This window comes from Pogona vitticeps, chromosome 1, assembly GCF_051106095.1.
Source record: "Pogona vitticeps strain Pit_001003342236 chromosome 1, PviZW2.1, whole genome shotgun sequence".
Lineage (NCBI taxonomy): Eukaryota > Metazoa > Chordata > Lepidosauria > Squamata > Agamidae > Pogona > Pogona vitticeps.
The window spans coordinates 210571159-210597096 of NC_135783.1; the positions used below are offsets into that span (position 1 = coordinate 210571159).

Consider the following 25938-nt stretch of genomic DNA (forward strand, 5'->3'; position numbering starts at 1 on the left):
TTTACATAATCTTAATAAAATTACTGGCAAAATCTTATTGAGCAGCTATGTGTGTGCCAATTTGAGGTTACACACATTTAGTTGTGCTAGCAGTGAGGTAGAAGTGCTATACCTGAAGTACTTCTGCCAACACATTGCACAATCAGTAGTGCTGGGGACACATGACTAACTGCAATTTCATATCACAATTCCTTTTTGCCAGGCATAACAATCAGCACACTTATGCCAGCAAAACTTTATGTTACACCAACACAAACAGAATACTGGCCAGAGAGTTGTAATAGTTAACTAACTTACAACTGAAAATCCAATACAGAATTTTGAACAAAAAATGAAATAGAAATAAATGTTTCAAGATTATATAGATATTCATAACATTATTGGTAACCTATCCAGTGCATCCAAGAAGAATGTCCACAGTGGTTTTTTGGGAAGTTGTTTGTTTTGTTTATAAAGTGTTGTTGTTTTTAATTTTGGAAACTGTGGAAAATTACAATTCTCTGTGCCAAAGGTTCTGACTGAATACCAAGCTTGCACTTGTGATGCAGCAAATTTATTAGTAATAACCATTAAATTAAGCAGATGGAAAATAGAGAAATGGGTCTGTATATTGCAGGATTATGGATGTAGGGGAGAGAATACTGTCTCTGTAGAAGATCTATGCACAGAAATGCTTCGTAACTCTCTCAGTGGATGTTGGGACACTCAGTACTGGAACTGGAGCAGGCAAGAGCTATAGTATAACCTTTGAGCTTTATTTAGAAGACACATATCCTACCCTTCCACTACAGACACCACAGAGAGATAAAACTGTTTACCAGACCACATTCTGTTGCACAACTTTGTAATATGTGTTTGCTTGGCAGAAAAGGAGGCAGTGGTGTGCACTAATTACTCCATAATGAGCACATTTAATAGAACTGGGGTTTTTTATTTGAAGCAATTTCCTAAAGAATCTCCTTAGTTCTTCTTTATTCAGAGCAAGGATGAAAATTCGGATAGAAACCATTTACACCTTCAGTAATTTGTCACTGAGGTTGCATATATACATTACATTGCTATGTTGCAATACATCCAATCAAGCCTAACTAGACTAGTTTTGAAATGAAGCCAATCAGTCCAAGTACTGACAGGTACAGAGAAGAATTTTGTGGGTTGGTTCTTGGTTTTAGGTTTGTTTGTTTTAACAAGTACCCAATATGTCATTTTTGGGAAAGGAAACTTTATAGGACCTTCATCACATCTATATGGGTATGAGATAAGGGGGTCAGGATCTTTATTTTGGGTGCAAATGATTCACAAAGCCACAGTGCCTCTCTGGAGATGGTGCAATTGGGCCCTCTTCAGTGAGCATCACTTTCTTGTGCAAGGTGTCTATTGGTGACTGAAATGAATTATCAGGAGCAACTGCAAACCAGGTCACCTTGGCCTTTATATCCTTTTGGACACATTATTAGAATTAGGAACAGGAACCACAATGTTCCAGTGATTCCACAGTGAGTTCTACAAGGAAAGACAATTCAGAAAGACAGGATCCCAGTTTACCAACATGCTATTTAGTGGCTGAAATCCTGTTGAGCAACAGGAATTATTTCATTAGTAACGGTAAATTGCAACTGACTGAAAGCTTCCTTTGGCAATTTTGAAGTATACATGACAATGTGACAAAGCAGCACACATCCTTTAATCACCAAATGGAGGCTTTAATCAGTAGCAATTTCCAGCTACTCAGGACATCACTCCAATTGCACTCAAAGATTTGTACAATAGGATTTCAGCCAGTATCTTTTGACATTAAATAGTAAAAAAAATTAAGATGAAACTGTGAGGCATCTTACTATATTAGAACATTGTTTTTTAAAAAGCAGAATAATTTCTGTATTTAAGATATTAAGAGAAAACTGCAGAAATTAGGGACTGCAAAAGAATAGCCTGGCTTTATCTTAAAAAGCTTTAGAGTATTAATTCATATTAAAAATTAGACGTAGTAACAAAACTACTGACAATGAGGGAAATAGCACAATTTTTTTTTCAAGCCTTAAAAACTGGTGAGTTTCAATGTGGTGATGTTTGCAGAGTCTTAGCAATAGGTAAGGCTTAGTGACCACTGATGAAGGCAATGCATCGAAATTTCTCTGGCTTGTCTTGTTATCATATTGTATATGGGTAACGTATTTCATTTTAATTTAACTTCAGAAGTTTTTTTTAAAAAAATACTGGCCATATGCTTTTACTGATAAGTTATGATATGAGTAGGTATAGTACCCTAACACTACTTGTTCAGACAGATCATCTTGGGGGGGCAGGGATCTTTAACTTTTGTTGTTTATTGTCATTGTGATGGCAACACCATTTATTTACAGTTTTTCAGTCCAAAAGGAGGCCAAAAAGTAAAACTAAACTTCATTTCCAAGAAAAGTGCAACATGGAAGGTACTACACGAGCGTCTCGAAGCAGTAATGGACAATGAAAAATAATACAGTGGTGCTTCGCTTAGTGATCGCTCTGTTGAGCAATGAAATCACTTAGCGATGGGGTTTTGGCCATCGCCAGAGCGATTGCTTAGCGATGGCCCTTATGGGGAAAAATCGCTTTGCAATGATCGCGGGAAAGCGATCATGGCAAAGCAACCCTTTTTGCACAGCTGATCAGCGGTTCCAAAATGGCCGCCCACTGTTTTGCCTTGCTTTAGAGGCACTGAAAATGGCCGCCCCTATGGAGGATCTTTGCATAAGGTCAGTTTTTAAGCCCATAGGAACGCATTAAACCATAGGAACGCTTAGCGATTAAATTGCTTAGCAACGTTTTTCCTGGAACGTATTAACGTCGCTAAGCGAGGCCCCACTGTATATTAAAAGTCAATCCAGCCAGAACACAAATTATGGGAATGGATGACTCATCTGCTCAAAATGCTAGCTTTCTGTATGATCTAGATTGCCTTGAGCTCCCTCTAGGTAGGACAATGGTTCCCAATCTTGAGTCCCCAGATGTTCTTGGATTACAATTCCAAGAAATCCTGGCCAGCACAGCTAGTGATGAAGGCTTCTGGGAGTTTTAGCTCAAGAATATACGAGGACTCAAAGTTGGGAACAACTGCTCTAGAACACAGTCCATAACAGGAGTCCATTCAGAATGAGTAGAAACTGGAGGTTCAATGGTCAAGTAATTCAGGGAAACTTCCACCATCTTAGGCTACATTCTATATCAGGTTGTCTTTGAATGCAGATAGGCAACTGCAAGTCATTTTAAAAACAGCTGTTAGACTGCTAATTTAGACCAAGTTTGTGAAGCATATCTGTGGCTATGAGGAAAGACATCTACTGGCTCCTGAGCTATTTTCAAGATCAATTCAATGTAGTGGTCCCAAACTTTAAAGCCTTGGACCCAGACCCCAGATATCTGGATCAGCTTCTTCTATACTACTCAACTGAATTAGTGAAAACTTTTAAAGGTGACACACTGTCATTTTTGGTTAAGACAGAGGGGACAAGAAACTGATACTTTTCAATTGTGGTCTTTCCCCAGGAAGACTTGCTTGTCATGTATATTAATATGATTTCAGTACTCTTCCATACTCCCTGGCATGTTTAGACCTTTAGATTTTTCAAACTCTTTAAAGCAACTACACACTTTTTGTAAGATGCATCTAATGACTGTGTTGTAATGCCATACAGTGTGCCAACAGTACTTTCAGCAAAATGTTTACAAAACCTACTAAAGTTATGTTTCGGACATACAACTTCATACAATAGCTAGCACTCCAAAAATTATTAGAAACCTTAATACAATTTAACTGCTGTTTTCTTAAGTAAAAACCACAATGAAACCTCAGAGGGAACTAAAGAAATTCTGTATCATCTAAGGCTTCTTGCCAACTATTGTTCCTTTATTAAATAAAGGAATAACATGTATTTATTCTAATTCAAAATTGAGTTATTATGAGAACCAGAAGCCAAACAAAAGATAATTTAAATAATAAATAAATTGTCACTAAGAGGCTTCAGATGAACTGAGCAGCTGAAATCAAAGAAACATATTGTGCCACCAAGTACATATTTACCTGGCATATAGCTTCCGGTCTCAGTGGAGACTCTCTTATACGATATGAGTCTGTTAAACTGGTTCCTCCACTTCCAATTCCTGTCCTAGTATTTCCAGAACTGGATGGTTGAGCAGCTCGTGGAATTCTTGACGGCTTTGAGTCCATTTTCTCCCTACTGTGAAAGAAATATTCATATTTCTCAGTAACACTCAGTAGATGTGCAACAATGAAATTTTATTGGCCATATCACTTGTAACTCTACAAGTGGGTAGAGTTTGGGTCCAATGCTTCTGTACAAAACCAAGGACCAGCACAGTAATGTTAAATGAAAGACACAAAACAAGTCATGTCAGAGAAGATGTGGGTATCAGAGTAGTAATAAACTACAAGTGTTAATCATTTGGCAAAAGGTTTGCCAATTAACTTTATTAAATAACAGTGATGGTGATGCTGCCTTCTTATAGTTTTTATACAGCATTACAGATAAACTAAGCCAGTGCTTGTAACGCTTTCTGCCAACCTTTGAATTGAAAGAGCTCCAACATATTGGATTTTCATACAAACAAAGTAGTTTAGATTTTGCTCTAAATATAGTACAGTGGTGCCTCGCATTACAAGTGCCCCGTTTTACGACGAAATCGCTTTATGTTAAAGGTTTTGCGATCGCAAAAGCAATCGCAAAAGGATGTTTCCTATGGGGGAATTTTGCTTTGCGATGATCAGTTTCCTGCTTTGGGAACCGATTCTCACAAAGCGATGATTTTCAGCCAGCTGATCGGCGGTTTTAAAAAGGCTGCTGGATAAAAAACATGTTTTCTGGGACGGATTCCTCGCTGCACAGGATCTTCGCTGGACGGTGAGTTTCAAGCCCCTAGGAACGCATTAATCAGGTTTTAATGCGTTTCTATGGGCTTTTAATTTAGCATTACAACGTTTTCGTTCTACAGTGATTTCGCTGGAACGAATTAACGTCGTAATGCAAGGCACCACTGTACAAAAATTGTGGCAAAGTTATGCTTTAAACAAATATGGTCCCACTTTAGCTACTGATCAGGGTAGAGAAATCCATTTATGCCTGATGACATAACCTAGAAAAGGATTAACAACCATATACCACATCAAAAAGTGCTATCAAGTACAACTAAAAACTTGCCAGAAGAAAACCTAAAAAGGCCAGGGGGCAGGTCTCCTTTGACAACAGTATTTCTGAAATAAGACAGCAGACAAGAGTAGAAACACTACCCACCTTGCGAGAAATCACAGAAAAGCCACTCTAAATTGTAAGGGACAATTTTTAAAAAAATAATGGATAAAAACAACTCTGCCAATAGTCTATGAGACATTGGCCTTGAAGTCTGGCATCATGGCAGTAGTAAACAAAATCAAAAGCCAGGTGGAAATCTAGCTTATCTCAACACAGAGAATACATCTAACCCAGAATTAAAACAACTGACAGTTTTACAAAGACAAGCTCTCCTGAAAATGCTTATAGAGGTTGTGAGAGTTCAGATTTTAATTCTTATTCAGCTCCAAATAAATCATCAGACTTGCAAGGTTTAGAAATCGGAGTAATATTTATTACGTTACTTTACTTGTTTCTATTTGTATGTTGTGAGCCGCCCAGAGTAGACCATGTCTAAATGGGCGGCATATAAATGCAATAAATAAATAAATAAATTTAACAAAACCAGTGTTTGCAAATGTATTCCAACCATCTTTCTCCTCCAACAACGGATCAGATAGGGGTTTCCATTCTTCAACCTTAAAGGGGTTTCCCTCTTGAACATCCCATGGTCCCAGCCACTCCATAGCATCTCCCCAGCTTAGTATCTGTCTGGTCTCCCCTTCCAGTAAGGGGACGGTGTCCTCGTCTTGGTCTTCCAGCCAGGCCAATTCTCTGGAGGCGGTGGGAACCTGCCAGGGCCCCCAAGCTGTCCCCTCATTTGCATCTCCTTCACCGTCCATTCTACCCTTTCTCTTCTTTCTCTTTCTACCTTATCCTTTTCTTCTTTCAACTTACTCCTCCACTCTTTAGTCTCTCTCTTACCCCAATATGAAGGCTTTGGGGTACTCTCTCCTCCTCCTGGCATCTGCCTCTCCCTTTGGTATTCTTAGCTTTTCCAACTTCCACATGTCCTCTATCCAGAACCATTTCCAGCCTGGCCGTAACTCCTCCTCACCCCACATATGTGCCAGACCAGCCTCCACCTCCACCCAGGGTTTCCTCCTTTCTCTTCCCGCCAAGATTATCCTGCATTCTTCAACCGTCAACCCCTCAAATTCTCCTCTATCTTCCCCGAGTCTGTTATTGGTGGCCTTATCTTCCTGGATGGGGGAACTGGCAGGGTCTGTACTTCCTCATCAGCAGTAGGGACGGCACTCCCATGAGAGGGACTTTACTCTCACCTCCGGCCTTACAGAGGGAAAACCTGTTGTATTAATTTGTGATCTTCCACAAAACCTAGCTAATGCTATGTGTTCAGGTCCAACCGCGGGGATATCAGCAAGCAATAATAGCTTATTTTGTTGTATTGTATGCGTGAAATATATTTCTTAAACTAGGTCAACTAAACACGCAATACAGGTATTGGCATGTCAGTGCTACATCCATTCAATCCATAAACTTCTTCTATGCTAGCATTTGTACATAACAGCCAAGGCAATCTAAAGAGATATTTATGTGTACAATGCAGCATGGATAAATTCTTCTTACTCACACAACATACTTACATCAGTTGTCACAAAAATTGTGACTAAGTAGCTTCCTTTTTGATATTTTAAAAAGGAAGTATTGCTTCTTTGTTCCCTTTACCCTTCCCCTTAAATTCCCAGAATCACAAACGACTGGTCAATGGTTACACATACACACAAACAAGAGAAGGCAGGTTTCATCAGGCAGGCTCTTCTGGTTTGTATGCATTCACTTTAATGCCTAACCAGTTCCTTCCTTCCTTTTTCTAGTGTCAATATCTTCTTCATTCTGACTTTTCTGTTATGTTAAGAATCCAAGGGTAGTTAACCTTTCACTGTAAAGGACAAGACCTCCGTTAAAGAGTTTTTAAAAAATATATAGATTAGAAGGATTGGACCATGGGATCACATAACCTTCACATGACCTACGTGAAGGGCAAAGAAGAATTGCTGAGTCAGAAAAATACAATCTGCTTTCAATGCTTATGTACAAAATAGTTAACATAACTTTGTGTCAGCATCTGTGCCTATTCTAAGGACTTCTCGGCTATGCTGCACATTATTTTCCAGCTGTAAGGAATTCAATAACTGTGAACTATGCTTTCTGATGTTGCCATTGGAACAGCTACCTGTCTCCTCTTTACTACTGCCACGAATCAAAAAGAAATTTTTTCCACAACTTTAGGATTTATGTTGCTGTTCACGACCTTCCAATGACAGCCTACACACTACAGGGCAGACTAGCTCACTTTAAGAATATTTGTTTGGTGTAACATCTATTCATTTCACAACACTCTGTGGACATCTCATTTGTCCTCTAAAATTGGTATTTAGAAGTATACTCCTTCTCTGCACTGAGTCCATTCTGTCACCATGGCTAACAGCCACAGATACATAAATCTAGTGTCCACAACATTTCATTATTTTTAAAAGCCATCTAAGCTAGCCTCAACTCTAACACATCTCCCTCAAGGAATCCAGTGTCTGTTCCTTTCCCTCAGTAAAATCATCCATTTATTCCTACTGCTGCTTTCTTTTAAGAAATAGTACCCATCTGTTGTCTTGCCTTATTATACCTAAAGTGTTCATATGAACCTGCAACGACTTTCAAAAAAAATCTGAAAGTTCATACCTACCAGATAATCCTGTGCATTCATGTAAGCCATGCTTTTTGTTAACCATGACCTTTTCCTTGAACCATGAACTGCACTTTAGGCAGCCAAAGACGTGTTTTCTTCATTTCTGATTTCTCTCTTCACTGTTGTAAAAATGTTATTCTTTTATTGTCCTCCTTCACATTGGGCAGCTGGGGAAATAATCCACAGTTGTAGTTTTCAAAGTCAGAACAAGCCACAATTTAAACAACCCAAAGTCAACAGCAAAAGATAGTTTGCTAATAAACTTTGGTCCATTGAGGGAGGTGTGTTAAGTCAAATTTCAACAAACCACACCAAGACTTGTTGTGACATGTGAATGGAGACCCTTCCTTTATGTCTGCCTGATCAACATACATTCGGGGGGCACTGTCATCAAGAAAAATATCTATCTATCTATCTATCTATCTATCTATCTATCTATCTATCTATCTATCTATCTATCTATCTATCTATCTATATCCCGCCTATCTGGTCAGTTAAGACCACTCTAGGCGGCTTACAGCATAAAAATACATAAGTGTGTGTGTGTGTGTGTGTGTGTGTGTGCGCGCGCACACACACACACACACACACACACACACACTCTCTCTCTCTCTCTCTCTCTCTCTTTTATGTATTTTTATGCTGTAAGCCGCCTAGAGTGGTCTTAACTGACCAGATATATATATAAAACAGTTTTTACATAATAGAACACATTTCAACAAGATGGGGCAAACAATAGGGAGAGGAAGAAAGGAAAGCATCAGGAATTGACTGGAGGGAAGGCCTGCTGAAACATCCATGTTTTTAATTGATTTTTAAAGATACCCAGCGAAGGAGCCACGCGAATCTCCAGAGGTAGGTTGTTCCAGAGGTGAGGAGCCACCGCTGAGAAGGCCCGATTTCTTGTCTTTTCCTTCCCGGCCTCCCTCGGCGTTAGGCTCCTCAGCCTCACCTCCTGGCTCGCACGAGTGACACGGGTAGATCTTCCTTACACTATTTCACTAGTTAACTGCTGACGAAACACCTGCTTCCCCAAAAACAATATCTAACCTGAAAATAAGTCCTAGTATGAGTTTTCAGGATGCTCGTAATATAAGCCCTATCCCAAAAATAAGCCCCAGTTAAATGAAACCCACCCTCCACCATTGTGCAGCAACCAGAAGATGACATGACTGTATTTGAATAAATTTAGATTATTGTACATGAAAAAAAAATCTCCTGAAAATTAAGTCCTAATGCATTTTTGGAGCAAAAATTAATGTAAGACTGTCTTGTTTTTGGGAAAACACGGTATCAACCTTCTGAATAATGCCTGACTAAGTATGGTTTTATAGAGTGCAAAGTACAAATCACATTAAATAAGAGGACATAAAAATTTACAGTCTGATTTATTTACTTTCTGAACAAATAAAAAAGCAAAATGAGAAAAAGATACAATTGGATTGTAGGTAGTCTGCAAAAAGTAGGGCCATATAAAGTAATATAATATATTCAAGAATCAAAACAGCTCAATGTCAGTTTAAAGTAAACTTTTCCAACACTGGCAGTATATCTACACATTGCAGCAGCACTCGATAATCATAAGATTTCAACAGTAGGAATGATCCAAGTCACACTGAAAAATTGTTTTAATATCCAGTCCAATGTTAACTGATTAAAAGAGATAAAGAGAACACTGAGTTGCTGGTTCTTTAATTCAACGCAGCTGTGGACTACCAGACATAAGTATCAAATGTAAATAATAAAATAAAAAACAAAAATAAAAAAACACAAAGCTATGACAAAGACTAATAGATTTACTTTAATAGATTACAACCCAAATGAGACACTACATCCAGAGGCTGAAGTGTAAGATTTTAGGTGCTATGAAACAAGATTAGCAGAACTAAAATAATGAAAATACTTCAGTTAAGCTATTAAATCCACTTTAGGCTAACGTAATTGGCTGAAATCCTGTTCCTACAGCTACGCTGCATAAGGCTGATGGTATCATTAGTTGCAGAGATTTTTCAGAGAGAGGAGAGTCAATTTTCCCCCAATGCTACCATTTGTCATGAGGAAGCCATTGGAGGCTGTGGGACAGGGAGAAATCTTTAATTTCAAAAAATGACCACTACTAATCAGGTCATTCTCGTGGCAGTGATTTTCTGAAATTAAAGGACCCTTCCTCATCCTGTAGCTCCCAACCAATTTCCTATTATGAAAAGGATCCCTCAGGAGCCTAGGGACCTGTAGGGGGCAGAAGGGTGACTGGAAATATTTTATTTTTAAAAAAAAACACCCCACAACACTACAATTAATTACATTATTAGTCTTACACACTGTAGCTGCACAAACAGAATTTCAGCCAATTATTGTTTTTCAATTACAAGTTTAAAATTCGAGAATACATTTAAAATTCTTGTTTGCCACAAATACAGTATATTATTCTGCCATACTTAGTTTGAGCAGTCATTGACAGTAACAAGTTTCTCACAGTTGAGGACTTGGCATTTACCAATAGGAGAGCAGTCTTTTACTCACAGGGGACAACAATAAATCTATTCTATACTATATTCCAGACATTACTTAGAATAGGTTAGAAAACTTCAGATATTCCAAGACCACCTCAAATGATCCAGGTACTCTAAACAAAGAGTTAGAAATTATAGCAAAAATGTATTAAACACAGGGAGCTAAAGCTAGGATTTCAATCTGGTGGTGAACTCCCAGAGCCAGTTTCTACTGAGCTGGTGAAAAGTTCCTGCCAGGTTCTTCCTTCCCATTGTAGACCTCAATGCCATTTCTTCTACTGTGCCAGAAGATCCCCCAATCTCTGGAGCAGAGCCTTGAAAGTGGGTCACACATGACTTCAAAGAAAGAGGGAAACTTGCAAAGATTGTTACAGCTACCTCCCCGATTTTTAGCAAACAGACAGCACTACTGGTTCTGCTGGGGCTTCTTGAGCTCTCTGTGCCATGGAGGCTTTAGTTGGATCAATCAGTGGGCAATTTTACACATTTATGTTCCTTACAGCAGATAACAACATCCAAGAATCCAATGTTTTAACAGCCATTTCAACTCAGCCACCACAGCCAGAGTTTCTTTCCAACTCACACCATCCCAAAGATGGGGCTTTTCAATGAAGTCATGTCATCTCTTTAGCTGCAAAGAACTGATCCTCAACTGAAACAGATATCAGGCAAGAACTGTAACTCACCAAGGGTGAGAAACACTAATTCAGCCTCCTACCCCCTTACAAAAGAGTAGTCCATTCCGGAGGGTAAGAAGGCACAATTCAAATTAGGCCAACAGCTACTTAAGAGAATAGAAAGGACAAAGCGGAGCACAGAAATTTCTCGTTTCTCACTCGAACAAGGAAATCTGTATTAGCTTATGACAGAAACAGAATGTGTGTCAATCTGCCCCTCAGGACACAGCCCAGTTGAGGAAGAGAAGGTAGGCAACAATATAAAAGGACGGCTCGTTGGCTTAGCCAACTCCTGTGTCAGAGCCAGCCCTTGGCGCAAGTGATCTGTCATAAACATGCCCCAAAACCTCTGAGATATTTTGAGTACTGTATCGCACTGGCCGCAGGCCAGGTAGACCCGGCTCCCAAAAACAACTCAGCCCTGAAGCTCACTGGTGGGCCTCTTTCTCCCTAACGCATTTCATAAGCTCGTATGGTGGACAAAATTGGGGGGGGGGCAGACAGGCACACCAACACACCATACACGTTTCTCGGAGGCAGACGTAATAAGAAAAGCGAATGAAAGGCATGCGCAGGAACGGCATCGGGCAGGTTGAGGGGGGGAGTTAAAAGAGGTTCCCTTTCCGTCTCTCGCACTCTTTCTGGGCAGGGTTAGGGTTGCGAAAGCGGAGGCGGCTTTCCGGCTCTCGCCTCCTTGACTGCCCGGCTGAGCAGGGAAGGGACTTACGTACTTCTACGTCTGCAGCCTACGGGCGGAGGGAGAAGCGCCCTCACGGAGGCCCGTTCCTCCGCACCTTACGAGGCAAAAGAAAGGGAAAAGGGGGCTTCCGTTTACTCGCACCCACAAGATGGAGACTCCAGCTTCCAAAACCCCAACCCCAACCCTGTGACACTCGCCTGGAGCACCAACGCCCATCCCCCAAAAAAGCACCTCCGCCCGCCTCTCTCTATCTCCTCACCCAAGACAACGCCCGACGAAACACAACCGGCTTGCCGCGGCGCTGCCCGACCGCTCGCTTCTTTCTCTGTCGTCGTCGTTGCCTTCTTCCTTCTCCTCCTTCTCCAGCTGCTCTCTGAGGCGACAATGGCGGCCGCTCTTGCTCCTCAGGCAGAGGAAGGGAGCCACCCCAGCTCCGCCTGCCAATCACCGCTCAGCCAACGTCCCCAACTGCCCACGAGCTTCTCCCCCCCCAACTCTCGCGAGTGCAACGGAGACTCCTCCTCCTTAGCCCCCGCCCCTCCTCCCTCCGAGAATCTTCGTCCGTGTCTCTCCGAGGAGGTCCGAGGTCCCGAAAGCTCGCCCGGAGGCTGCCGGGAAGGCGGAAGAAAGGCTGGACAGCTCTCGGGGGCTGCAAAGCCCCCCTCTGTTCTCTCCCGAGGGTGGGGTTGGGGGAGGGGGAGGGGGAGGGGGAGGGTGCGGGCGTGACGTGCTTCGCTCTGTGTAACTCTTTACGTTCTGATTGAGAGCCAGAGAAAAGGAGAGATAAAAAGATCTTGGCCTCGTTCTCCCGCCCCAGGGCCAAGAAAGGGAAAGAGCTTGGGTTGACGCAACGCCCAATTGGTAAAAGTCAGGTCAGACGCATAAAGAAGCAGCAACACGCAGTATTCCTCAAGGGAGAGCTCGTTTCAGTTACTTCGCTTGGTGAACGAGGAGAAATAAAAACCATTTTCTCTCGCTTTTCTCAGCGTCCCCATGTTCAGAGTTGGAGCCCTATGCCCAGCATCGGATAACCAGTTCTCATTCTGAGTGGTCCTGGGTTTAACCTCCAAGGGGCAGCTGTTCTTTGAGACAGTGTACCGTTATTATTTCCCCTTTCCCTCTCTTAACAGCTGTTTCTGGAAAGCCTGGCAGAGAAGGAGGCCTCAGGCGGCAACAACAGTTGGCATCTGAGTTGGCATGGATGAAATCGAATTAGAAACCAATGGTTACAGACCATAAAGCTAAAAGTGGGGAAGATGAGTGTTTTTCGGTCAGGAATGGCCTCTTTTTTGTTCAGGGGCCTGCGTGTGTGATTTCTTTTCCCCATGTATTCGCGAAGGCTTTCACGGCCGGGATCCAATGGTTGTTGTGGGTTTTTCGGGCTTCTTGGCCGTGTTCTGAAGGTTGTTCTTCCTAACGTTTCGCCAGTCTCTGTGGCCGGCATCTTCAAAGGACAGCACTCTGTGCTCTGGTGTAGTTTGGCTAGGGCGTGGAGTATTTATGGCTGTGAGATGGGATGATTAGTGTGTATTGTTGTGGGTGTATTGTTTTCTGTGGATGGGTGATTAGTGTGTTTTGTTGTGGGTGTATTGTTGTGATAAGGAGATTATCTGTCACTGTGGTTGATGATAGTGATCCCCTTGACCTTGTGGTTGGGTAGAGTTCGTGACCTTTTGCATGCTGTATTTTTGAGAGCTGGGAGCCAAGTTTTGTTGAGCTTCAAACTTTCCTCTTTTTGTTGAAGTTTTTCTGCTTACCAAAAGTGGCCCACTAGGCTCTCCCACCAAGACTATCCGGACTCCCCAAAATCCACAAGGACTCTACCCCGCTCAGGCCCATTGTAAGTGCCATCGGCTCCCCAACATATGAATTAGCCAAACGCCTAGCAACTCTTCTACAGACCCGCATTGGACAAACCTCATCCTACATCAAAGACTCAGGGCATTTCATAAGCAAGATCAGCACCCTAAAACTCAACCCTGGGGATAGACTGGTCAGTTTTGATGTAGTATCCCTGTTCACTAAGGTACCGGTAAAGGACACCCTGATACTCATCCAGCAGATATTCCCAGAAGACATCAAGGCCCTCTTCCAGCACTGCCTTACAACTAGCTATTTCCAGTGGGATAATGAATTCTACAAACAGACAGATGGAGTGGCCATGGGCAGCCCTCTCAGCCCGGTTATAGCAAATTTCTACATGGAGCATTTTGAAAAACTTGCCCTGGCTTCGGCACCCCTCGCACCCACAGTCTGGTTCCGATATGTGGATGACACCTTTACAATCTGGAGTCACGGTGAAGAAAAATTGGAAGAATTTCTCAACCATCTCAACAGCATCCACCCAAATATACAATTCACCATGGAAAAAGAAAGAGAGGGCCAACTCCCGTTCCTAGATGTCATGGTCCTACGCAAAACTGACCTCCGACTGATACACAAGGTCTACAGAAAACCCACCCACACAGACAGGTACCTACACAAAAACTCCAACCACCACCCACGGCAAAAAAGAGGCATAATCAAAACACTGGTAGACCGTGCAAATCGGAACTGTGAAGCTCAGTTTCTCAACACTGAACTCGACCACCTGAATTGGTGGATTAAGGATTAAGAGCACTACCTGTATATCACTGTCTTAGTAGCACTGAGAAATGTAATGTCTTGGGAGACTGGTTTGGTAACTTTGTTGAAATTCAACATGTCCCTTGTTAGGTCATCAACTGACTACACTTCAACATAAAACAGTGGTGCCTCGACTTGCAAACTTAATTGTTTCCGGAACTCTGGTCATAACTCGAAATGGTCGTAAGTCGAAGCACCATTTCTCATAGGAATGCATTGAAATGTAATGAATCCGTTCCAGCCGAAGAAAAACTCACACACAAAAATCACTGCATGGAACATCGAAATGTGATTAATCTCTTCTGGCCAAAGGGGGGGGGGATAAAGCATGCAAGACCCATCGGGAAAGCAAAGCAAAAAGCAAGCAGATCGTGCAAGACCCATCGGAAATGCAAAGAAAGCAAAGCAAAAAGCTAGTAGATTGTGCAAGACCCATCGGAAATGGGGTAAAAAAAACCCCAAAAGCAAATAAACCCCCCAAGACCCATCGGAAATGTGGAAAAAAACAAAAAAAACAAACAAACCCCCCAAGACCCATCACAGCACAGAAACATAGCCCCTCAGCCCAAAACCACGCTGAAAAACCCACCCAGGAACAGTTTTTTTAAAAGCAGAGAGCAGCACCTTACCTTACCAGGCAGTCCGAAGCCTCCTCTGATCGCACTTACTCTAACCGTTGGGGGTGAAAGAGCTACAAAGAAGCAGCCTCTTCGCCTATCAATGATTAGCAATTTGAATTTCCCACCTTTTTTCCCTGCTCGTAACTGGAAGCTCCGGCCACAAGTCAAAGCAAAATTTTGCAGTTGGAGCTGGTCGTAACTCGAAATGGTTGTAAGTCGAGATGTTCGTAAGTCGAGGCACTGCTGTACCAGCATTGTAGCCTGGTATTAAGCAGTAGGAGCTGAAACGAATATGACAGCTGTTTAAGAATCACATTACACTAACGTAGTTTAGCATGCTGCTATTATGTCATCTAGGATTTAAGATTCAAACATGTAAATAAGCCTTAGTGTATGAAATAGTGTTATTATCCTAAATAACAGCAAAAGTTGGTTCAAAATGCTGTTCTAAATAGTTAGGTGGCAACTCAAGTCTATTTCCTCAGCACTGATTCCCTAGAGGTTTTTTGTTTTTGTTTTTTGTCATGTTATAAATATCTGCGGGCATCAAGGCTTGATTCATCTACTACAGTATTTACTTAATTCCTGTACTTCTAACAAAGCACTGCACAGAGAAATTTTGCAAATTTATCTCCACTTGCTGGAAAAAAACACCATGTAAATTTCTTGGAGGAAATATTACTACATATGTAATAAGGAGAGCCAATAAAAGGCATGCACATGTACAAGATGAGCAACAAATGAGTCTTGGGATGGTAGAAGAGATTGTAGTTCCCTCTCACACTCTTTCTAGGCATGCTTATGTGTGGGGAAAATGAAGTTTTCTAGCTCACCTCCTTGACTGCAAAGCTGAGCAGATAAAGGGCACACACATGTGCATTGGCAGCCAACTGCTGGATAGAAATGTATTTGCATAGAGGCCCATTCCTCAGCACCTTTCAAGTTAAAAGAATGGAAAGCGATAGTGGGCCGATAGCTTCAGTTTCCTGTCTCTCTGTCTTGTACACACAAGATGGAGATTCCAACTTAAAAAACGGTGACACTTGCCCAAGACACCAATGCCCACCCCCAAATCAACACTTTGTATGAATTGCCATTGTGAATGATTTGTCCCATTGCTTTCAATAGGTCTGCACTGTGCACTGTATTGGATCCAGATTTAGCAATACCTATGTAGATCCAATGCAAGAATGGTTTTTATGACTAATTTGTCCCATTGCTTAGAGAAGGTTTACTCTAAGCTTAGATTTAACCTGTATATCAAGCTATTGTTCAATTTGAATGAGTAGGACTAGTAAAAAGTATATGATGGAAGTAGATATTATGACCCATAAATTAAAAGTTGAAACTTGGTGTGGTACAAGACAGCCTGTGTCAGATTTACTTTTATTAGCCAAGGCTGAAATCCTGTCACAAAATGTAGTCTCAACTAGAGTTACAGAGGCATTGATTCACCAAATCCCCACTGATTCAGTGGGCCTACTCTAGCTGTGATTAAGAAGTAAGTGACAGGATTTCAGCCATTGTATTTGAGGCTACGATGGCCACTCAGCTCCTGGTTTTCTTGGCAGTATGCCGTGGCACTCATGTCCTTGTGATCTTCCTATAAAAATATAGGTGGGCACAGTGTGTGTGTATGTATGTATGTATGTATGTATGTATGTATGTGTTTGTTTGTTTGTTTGTTTGTTTGTTTGTTTGTTTGTTTGTTTGTTTGTTTGTTTGTTTATTTATTTATTTATTTATTTATTTATTTATTTATTTATTTATTTATACCCCACCTATCTACTCATCGTGACCACTCTAGGTGGCTTACAGCATAAAAGCACAACAAATATAAGAAAAAAATTATCATACAATTAATTATGGCCTGAATGTTGAACTATATAGGTCTTCTCTGACCTGTGTTCTTTTAGGTACAGCCAGTTAGTTAGATTGACTCAAGTGTAGCTTCCCCTTCATGGATTGATGCCTTGTCGTGGCAAAGGAGCTTGAGTAATTCAGAGAAGCTAAGGGCTATGCCGTGCAGGGACACTCAAAACGGACAGGTCATAGTGGAGAGTTGTGACTAAACGCGATCCACCTGGAGCAGGAACTGGCAAGCCACTCCAGGATCTTTGCCAAGAAAACTCCATGGACAGAAACAAAAGGCTAAAAGATATGACACTGGAAAATGAGCCCCTCAGGTCGGAAGGCATCCAACATGCAACTGAGGAAGAGTGGAGGACAAGTACAAGTAGCTCCAGAGCTAATGAAGTGGTTGGGCCAAAGCCGAAAGGACGCTCAGCTGCGGACACTCTTGGAAGTGAAAGGAAATTCTAATGCTGCAAAGAAAAATATTGCATAGGAACCTGAAATGAAATATCTATGAACCGTGGTAAGCTAGATGTGGTCAAACAGGAGATGGAAAGAATAAACATTGACACCCTGGGTGTCAGTGAACTAAAATAATGGGAATGGGCGAATTCAATTCAGACAACTATCATATCTACTATTGTGGGCAAGAATCCCACAGAAGAAATGTAGTAGCCCTCATAGTAAACAGAAGAGTGGGAAAAGCTGTACTGGGATACAAGCTCAAAAATGATAGAATGATGTCAATACAAATCCAAGGCAGACCTTTCAACATCACAGTAATCCAAATTTATACACCAGCCACCGATGCTGAAGAGGCTGAAATTGACCAATTCTATGACAACTTACACCTTCTAGAACTGACACCAAAGAAAGGTTCTTCTCATTATAGGGGACTGGAATGCTACAGTAGAGAATCAAAAGATAAAAGGAACAACTTGCAAGTGCAGCCTTGAAGTTCAAAACAAAGTAGGGCAAAGGCTCATAGAGTTTTGTCAAGAGAACAAACTGGTCATCACAAACACTCTTTTCCAACAGAACAAAAGGCGACTCTACACATGGAAATCACCAGATGGGCAATACTGAAATCAGATTGATTATGTTCTCTGCAGCCAAAGATGGAGAAGCTCCATACAACCAGCAAAAACAAGATCTGGACCTGATTGATGCTCTGATCATAAGCTTCTTATAGCAAAATTCAAGCTTAAACTGAAGAGAGTAGGAAAAAACATTGGGCTAGTCAGGTATAATCTAAACCATATTTATTTATTTATTTATTTATTTATTTATTTGTTTGTTTGTTTGTTTGTTTGTTTGTTTGTTTGTTTGTTTATACATACATACATACATACATACATACATACATACATACATACATACATACATACATACATACATACATACATACATACATACATACATACATACATACATACATACATACATACATACATACCCCACCCATCTGCTCTATACGACCACTCTAGGCTTCATAAATCCCTTATGAATAACAAGTGAAAGTGAAGAACAGATTTAAGGAACTAGATTTGGTGGACAAATGGAGGCTCGTAACATTGTACAGGAGGCTCGTAACATTGTACAGGAGACAGCAACAAAAACCATCCCGAACAAAAGGAAATTCAAGAGAGCAAAGTGGCTGTCCAACTTGGCCTTACAAACAGCAGAGAAGAGAAGGGAAACAAAATGCAAGGCAGATAGGGAAAATTACAGAAAATGGAATGCTGACTTGCAAAGAATAGCAAGGAGAGACAAGAAGGCCTTCTTAAATGAACAATGCAAAGAAATAGAGGAAAATAATAGAAAAGGAAAAACCAGAGATCTGTTCAAGAAAATTGGAGATATTAAAGGAACATTTTGTGTAAAGATGGACATGATAAAGGACAAAAATGGTAGGGACCTCAAGGAGCAGAAGACATCAAGAAGAGGTGGCAAGAATACACAGAGTAATTATACTAGAAAGATCTGGCTGCCCCGGACAACCCAGATAGTGTGGTTGCTGACCTTGAGCCAGACATCCCAGACATTGAAATCAAGTGTGCCTTAGAAAGCTTGGCTAACAACAAGGCCAGTGGAGGTGATGGCATTCCAGTGGAACTATTTAAAATCTTAAAAGATGACGCTGTTAAGGTGCTACACTCAATATGCCAGTGAGTTTGGAAAACTCAGCAGTGACCATGTGAAGGTGTAGGTCAGAGTGTGCCGTCCTCAGAAGAGAAAGACCCGAAGGAAGAGAGTGGTTGCACAGAGGGGATCTTAGTGGAGATAGAACACGAGGAAGAATTACAGAGGAGACCGACGGAAGTGTGTTTGGTTGATGAGGGAGGAGCTGAACTGGACTTGATCATGTGGGAGGAGGTGAAAGGGGAAGGAAGAAACGCGCAGGAATTTAGTTGGTTGGGGGAAGGCGATCTGGGAAGATGCATGAATAGAGGGGTGCAGGCCGACTGGATAACGGACGAGAGGGGCCAGGCTGACCTGGCTCAGGGCTTCCCTAATCTGCAGAAAGGTGGGGGATTGCTGCCAGAGCCTCCTCTATCTAGCGGACGCTAGATAGAATGGAGGGTCTCGGTTTTCCCGGCGAACTACCCTGGTGGGGGCAGGAGAGTTATCCGCCCGGGCCCAGAATTCCAACAGAAGCCCCCAGAGGGGGACTGGGCCCGACATCCCTGTTGTGGGACCATATGTGCCGTGCGGAGTGCCCCACTTCGACCGCTAACGGATTGCGAACGGTTCGGCCCGGCTCCCTGGTAAGGGAAGAGTTAAACCCAGCCGTTATAAAAGCAAAGAGATATACTGTATTAACTGATGAAGTGTTGAAGGATCCGTTTGATCCCGTTGAGTTAATAAAGCTGTTACTTCGGAAGAAATAGACTCTCCATCGTGTCTTTTTCCCACCTTTACTACTCAACACCCCCCCCCGGCTGAAGACGGACCTTGTCACAGTGGCGCCCAACGTGGGGCCGGGGGGACTAGATCGGCGGGAAACAAAGAGGTGACCAAATTGCGGGAGGCAATGGAGAGACAAGCCAGGTTCATAGAGAACCTGACAGAGCAACAGATCTTGATGGCGAGACAAATGCGCGGGAAGGAGAATGAGGAAGAAAGGGGCGCAAGGAATCTTGCCAGCGTATGGGGCAGCCTAGTGGCCGGGCCAGCACCGCTCAGAATGCAGAAGATGACCAATACAGATGACCCTGAAGCCTACTTGCATACGTTTGAGAGGGTGGCCACAGCAGCAGGATGGCCGCGAGATCAATGGACTTTGGTGCTCATCCCGTGTCTCACTGGCCTGCTGCAAGAGGTGGTTGATACCCTTGGCATTCAAGAGGCGACACGATATGACGCGGTAAAAACGCTATCCTGAGCACTCTGAACCTGACGGAAGAGACCTACAGGAAACGTCTGAGAGAGCTGAAGTGGAAGCCTGGGACCCACCCGTGTACTGTGGCACAGAGGATGAGGGCCAACGCGATGAGATGGCTGAAACCGTCAGAAAATGATGGTGAAAAGATAGTGGATGCAGTCGTGCTAGTGCAGCTAGTACAGTCCTTGGGGACTAACACAAAGAGCTGGATACAGAAGAATAATCCCAAGATGTTAGAGTGGGCGATTACGCTGTTGGAGGACTACAGTAACACGGAGGAAGCGAACAAGGAAGTGACCGCCCCCTGGGCGGAGAAACATCGACCGCGTGGAGGAGAAGTTTCTCTTTCGACTTCCAATCTCACTGCGAAGGCAGGCTTGGGTATGAACAGATCAGCCAAACCCCGTGGGAGAGGGTTCGAGCCATTTGCCCCGAAGCCCGTCAGGCCTATTATGGTAGATCAGCGGATTTACACTCCGGGCACAGGCTGGAGAGAGGGCAAAGATGGGCGCCCCATCTATAACCCAGGAGCGGTATGGCAGGACAACAAAGAGGGGCGGCCCATTTGCTTTTCCTGTGGGGTCCCGGGCCACGTGAGGAAAAATTGCCCAGGGACCGATTGTTCGTGGGTGGGGCGACTAACCCAGCCTGTGGAACCTAAGGTCCCTTCCTCTGAGCAATGGGAAATAGACGCGTGGGTGAATGGGGTGAAAAAAAAAGCCCTTATAGATACCGGGTGTGGGACGACCCTGGTGAGAGACCTACCGGGCGACAAGAAAGATGGAGGACTGTCCGTGCGGTGTATTCACGGGGACCTTAAGAAATACCTAACTATGTGGGCCACCGTGAAGGTGGGGAAAGAAGAGAGATGCATGAACATTGGGGTCTGCCTGGACTAACACGCGAGATGCTGCTTGGTCGGGATTGGGTGGGCTCCCATACTGTGGGTTCGATTAAAGAGGGGCTGCAAGGGGATGATGTGAGTGATAAGGACCAGTCCGATTTTTTGCAGAAAACATTGCGGGAGCAAGTGAGAGCCATGCAACAAGATGACGCTTCGTTGCGGGAGCCTTTGTTGGCGGCTCAACCATCGGGAACCATTGTAAGAGGGCAAAGGGGATGGGAGATGGATAACAATTTGTTGTATTATGTGCATGATAATACATCTCCCATGTATTATGTGCATGGGAGATGGATAACAATTTGTTGTATTATGTGCATGTGAACCAAATGGAGACTAAAGGTTATGGAATTGGCTCATGATATTCCCTTGGCAGGACATTTAGCGGAAGAAAAGATGAGGGCCAGAATTGAACAACAATTCTGGTGGCCCGATTTGAGGAAGGAGGTGAAAGAATACTGTATAACTTGTCCTCAGTGTCAGAAAACCCAAAGGAAACCACCTCCAGGAGCGGAGCTAATACCACTCCCACTTATGGACCACCCTTTTCAAAGGATTGGTTTGGACACTGTGGGGCCTCTACTTAAATCTCAAGGGGGCATACCCATATTCTGGTGATTATAGATTATGCCACCCGGTATCCTGAGGCCATTCCACTTAGGTCCACAACTGCCAAGGTGCTAGCACGGGAATTGTGCAGGTATTCTCTAGACTAGGATTTCCAAAGGAAATACTTACCGACCAAGGGACGAATTTCATGAGCCAAACCCTGAAAGAGTTGTGGCGCCTCCTTGAGGTAAAACCTATCCATACTGCTGTATATCATCCTCAGAGTAATGGCTTAGTCGAACGTTTTAATAAGACTCTAAAGGGTATGTTAAGGAAGTTGGTCATGGAGAAGCCCAGACGATGGCACCTGTTGGTGGCACCATTAATGTTCGCCATATGGGAGCTCCCACAATCCTCTACGGGGTTTTCCCCGTTTGAACTGATGTATGGGTGGAACCCCAGGGGCATTTTGGATTTGGTGAAGGAGAGATGGGAAGAGGGTCCTGATGAAGCTCAAATAACTATTCAGCAAGTAATAGAAATGCGGGAACACCTCCGGATGGTAATGGGTTTGGCTAGGGACAATCTTGGCCAGGCCCAGGCAGGGCAAAAAAGGAGATATGATCAAAAGGTTAAGATTAGAGAATTTGAGCCAGGCCAGAAGGTCTTGTTGTTGATGCCTTCTGAACAATCCAAGTTGTTTGCGACCTGGCAAGGTCCCTATGAAGTGGTACAAAAAATAGGTGATGTTGATTATGAAATACATATGCCAGACAAGACTAAGAAAAAGGGAATTTTTCATGTTAACCTGCTGAAGGAATGGAAAGAGCGAGAGGCCTTATGGGGGGAAGTAGAGGAGCATGAATTTGGGCCAGAGGTCAACTCGTGGGGTCGGTCGGAAGGCAGAATACCTATAGATGAGACCTTACCTGCTTCTCAACAACAAGATTTGGTGCGGTTGGGAAGAGAATTCCAACATTTGTTTTCAGGAGTTCCAGGCGAAACACAGTTGATACAACATGAGATACACACTCCAATAGGAGTGGTTACCAGGTCAGGGAATAGAACTTGGCCGTATCATCTTAGGGACGCCATAAGTAAAGAAGTAGAAGAGATGTTACAATTAGGGATTATTGAACCCTCGCATAGTCCCTGGCGCAGCTATCCTGTGATGGTACCGAAAGCGGATGGGAAAATGCGGTTGTGCGTAGATTTTCGGCAGTTGAATGAAATTTCCAAATTTGATGCTTACCCCATGCCCAGAGTAGACGACCTATTGGAGAAGTTAGGTGGGTTGGTATATCTGACCTCACTTGACCTCACTAAAGGTTATTGGCAGATACCTTTAAGGGAGGAGGACAAGGAGAAAACTTCTTTTGTAACACCTAAGGGGTTATTTCAGTTCAAAAAAATGCTGTTTGGATTACATGGTGCTGCCGCGACTTTTCAAAGATTAATGGATCAGGTCCTGGCCCCGGTTAAGACCCCACTGTACTTTGGCCATCTCATGAGAAGAGAAGAATCCCTGGAAAAGACCCTGATGTTGGGAAAGTGTGAGGGCAAGAGGAGAAGGGGACGACAGAGGATGAGATGGTTGGACAGTGTCATTGAAGCGACCAGCATGAATTTGACCCAACTCCACGAGGCAGTGGAAGACAGGAGGTCCTGGCATGCTCTGGTCCATGCGGTCTCGAAGAGTCAGACATGACTTAATGACTAAACAACAACAACAAGTGTAGCTTTGGTATGGTTTAGGTATGGAAAGTGTCTTCGTCCCTCTGATACATGACTTGTATGAGAAGGTGAACTACCAGCGTGCAGGCCTCTTATTTACGTAGATCTTATTGTGGCATTGAGTCTCACTGATGCTGAGTCTATCTGTACTACACAATTCTAGCAGTTTGATACCCCCTTTCACTATCATGGCACCATCCTATTGAAATGTCGGGTCTGTAGTTTGGTACATCTCTTAGAATCTAGCATAATAAGTTCAGGGGAGTGTGCTAGATGATAAATTCCCATTACATCCTTATGACTTAGAGCTCTAATGAGAATTGGAGATATTGGTCTTGAGCAGACAACCAGTGGCAGAAATACATTTTTGAAGCCCTGAGGTTTGTTCAGGGGACCCCTTTGCAGTTAGCAAAAAAGGTTTTGAGTAAACACTGTTATCTTCCTTAATAGAGTTGCTCCACAACAGCTCCTCACATGTTTTTTTTAATGTTAACTAAAGTTGCTTCTGGGGCCCCTCCAGGATTACTATTACTTTAATAGTAGATCCACCCTTGCACATAACATAAATAGCTATGGAACCACAGGATCTGTGCTTCATTGCTTAAGAGTAGTTTGCTGGTACACAGTATGTGACGGCTTCCACTTGCAGAGGAGTGGCTATACAAACATTTGATATACTATACATTTCAACTATTTCTACTAGGAATGGGATTAATTGTGTACTGCGCGGCAATAGGCTGTTTATACCCAACAAACTGGGGTGTTGTGTGACCACAACCATGGTGTTGTGACAGCTTGAGTCCTTTTGTCAGTCTATTTTTAATGTGGTTCTGAAGGATCAACATTCTAGTTCATTCTGTTCTTTGAACAGTTGACTGACACTTGTATCCTACCCACATGAAACTAATGGGTTGGGTTTATCCAGAGATTTGAGTTAGACTGTCATGTAGATGACACCCAGCCTCCAAATATTTATTCTGTAATCTGTGCATTTGTGAATATTTGGCACTAGTGAAAGCTTCCTCATGTTTTCCTCAAATGTACAGTGTAAACCAATGATAAGGCAAGCCATCTGTCTTGAAAGAGATCCAAAGAGTATGCAAAAGTAACTTTAACCAGTTACTCCACAAAGAGATTAGAGTCTGAAAAAACACATTTTGAAGGAACTGACAAGAAAACGTGCCACATGCAGGCCAGAAAAGTCAACAAAAATATTTTCTCCGCAAGCTGTGTGGCATTAGACAATGATTGACATAATGGCAACTTATCATGTTAAATTATTTTTGCCATCCAATAGGCACACCGATTGGAGTTCTGAGCTCAGTAATGCTTAATGAAACATGTTCTGTCTTTTCTGCTGAGGTTCCCGTATTTGAAAAAGATTTCCTGTTTGGTCTGAGAGACTTTTCTGAGGAACAACTGTCCTCCTTGTTTCTAATACAACTCTGAACACCCCCTTTGACTGCTGCCGAAGAATGATGCAACCTGCTAGTCCTGGTGGCTGCTGTTTTTTCTTAAGTGCCTGGTTTACACCGATGTGCTTCGCCGGACCAGTCTCCCACTTCTTTTCTGTTACCCAAATTCCAGGCTGCTGTTTAAACTCCTCCCTTCTAGGAATTGCCCCGTGGTCTGCCTTCCCATACAATTCCAGATATCACAAGCACCTAATCAATTGACCTGAAGAGTTATGGGTTGTTTTTCCCCTTCTTCTGTCCTATTGGCGGTGCTCAGTCTTGAGCTTTTCATGCATTCACCAGAATGCTTTGTCACCCATCAAAAACAGTCATTTTACTGTCAACTCCAGTATTTCAAAACATGCTTTGTATTGAAACACTTGAGCAAGTTATTAACCTGAGATGATAGGTAAAGGTAAAGGTTCCCCGTGACATTTAGTCCAGACATATCAGACTCTAGGGCGTGGTGCTCATCCCCGTTTCTAAGCCGTAGAGCCAGCGTTTGTCCGAAGACAGTTTCCATGATCACGTGGCCGGCGCGACTAGACACAGAACACCATTACCTTCCCACCAAGGTAGTACCTATTTATCTACTTGCATTTACATGCTTTCGAACTGCTAGGGTGGCGAGGAGCTGAGACAAAGCGACGGGAGCTCGCTCCGTTGCGTTGATTCGATCTTACGACTGCTGGTCTTCTGACCTTGCAGCACAGAGGCTTCTGCGGTTTAACCCACAGTGCCACCATGTCAACTTGGGATGATAAGAGCACCTTTTTCTTGTACCTGGGAACCCGAAGTCTGGCAATAAATGCAAAACAGTGGAATCTGTATCTGTAACTCAAGGTTAAAATGCACCAAGGATTCTTACACAAAATTCTCCAGCTGGCCACCAGAGGCAGTTTGTCTTCGTTTCTGGGCCATACTTTGGTCTACCTTTTTAGACCGACCTTTTACAGAAAAGGAACATTGATAGCAAGAAATAAGTGAGTAGGCATGATGAAGCCTTTTTAAAATCCATTTTATTTACTTGTGTTAACCATCTGCTTGCTGCTTG

At 42.8% G+C, this 25938-nt stretch overlaps 1 protein-coding gene across 15 annotated transcripts in view; it reads right to left on the bottom strand.

The window, feature by feature from the left end:
• Positions 1-12237, bottom strand: part of MARCHF7 (membrane associated ring-CH-type finger 7) — a 37115-nt gene extending 24878 nt beyond the window's left edge. For 6 of the 15 annotated variants that reach the window (XM_078376147.1, XM_078376151.1, XM_078376150.1 and 3 more), the window contains exons 1-2: positions 12022-12237; positions 4061-4217 (exon numbers count right to left, since the gene is read on the bottom strand). In XM_078376147.1, coding sequence (XP_078232273.1) covers positions 4061-4207 — 147 coding nt within the window. In that variant the 5' untranslated portion in view covers positions 4208-4217; positions 12022-12237. Of the gene's footprint in view, positions 1-4060; positions 4218-7869; positions 8040-12021 lie in introns of all 15 variants that reach the window. The other 9 variants (XR_012081705.2, XR_012081704.2, XR_012081706.2 and 6 more) reach the window with 4 other exon arrangements.
• Between the last annotated feature and the right edge of the window lie 13701 nt (positions 12238-25938).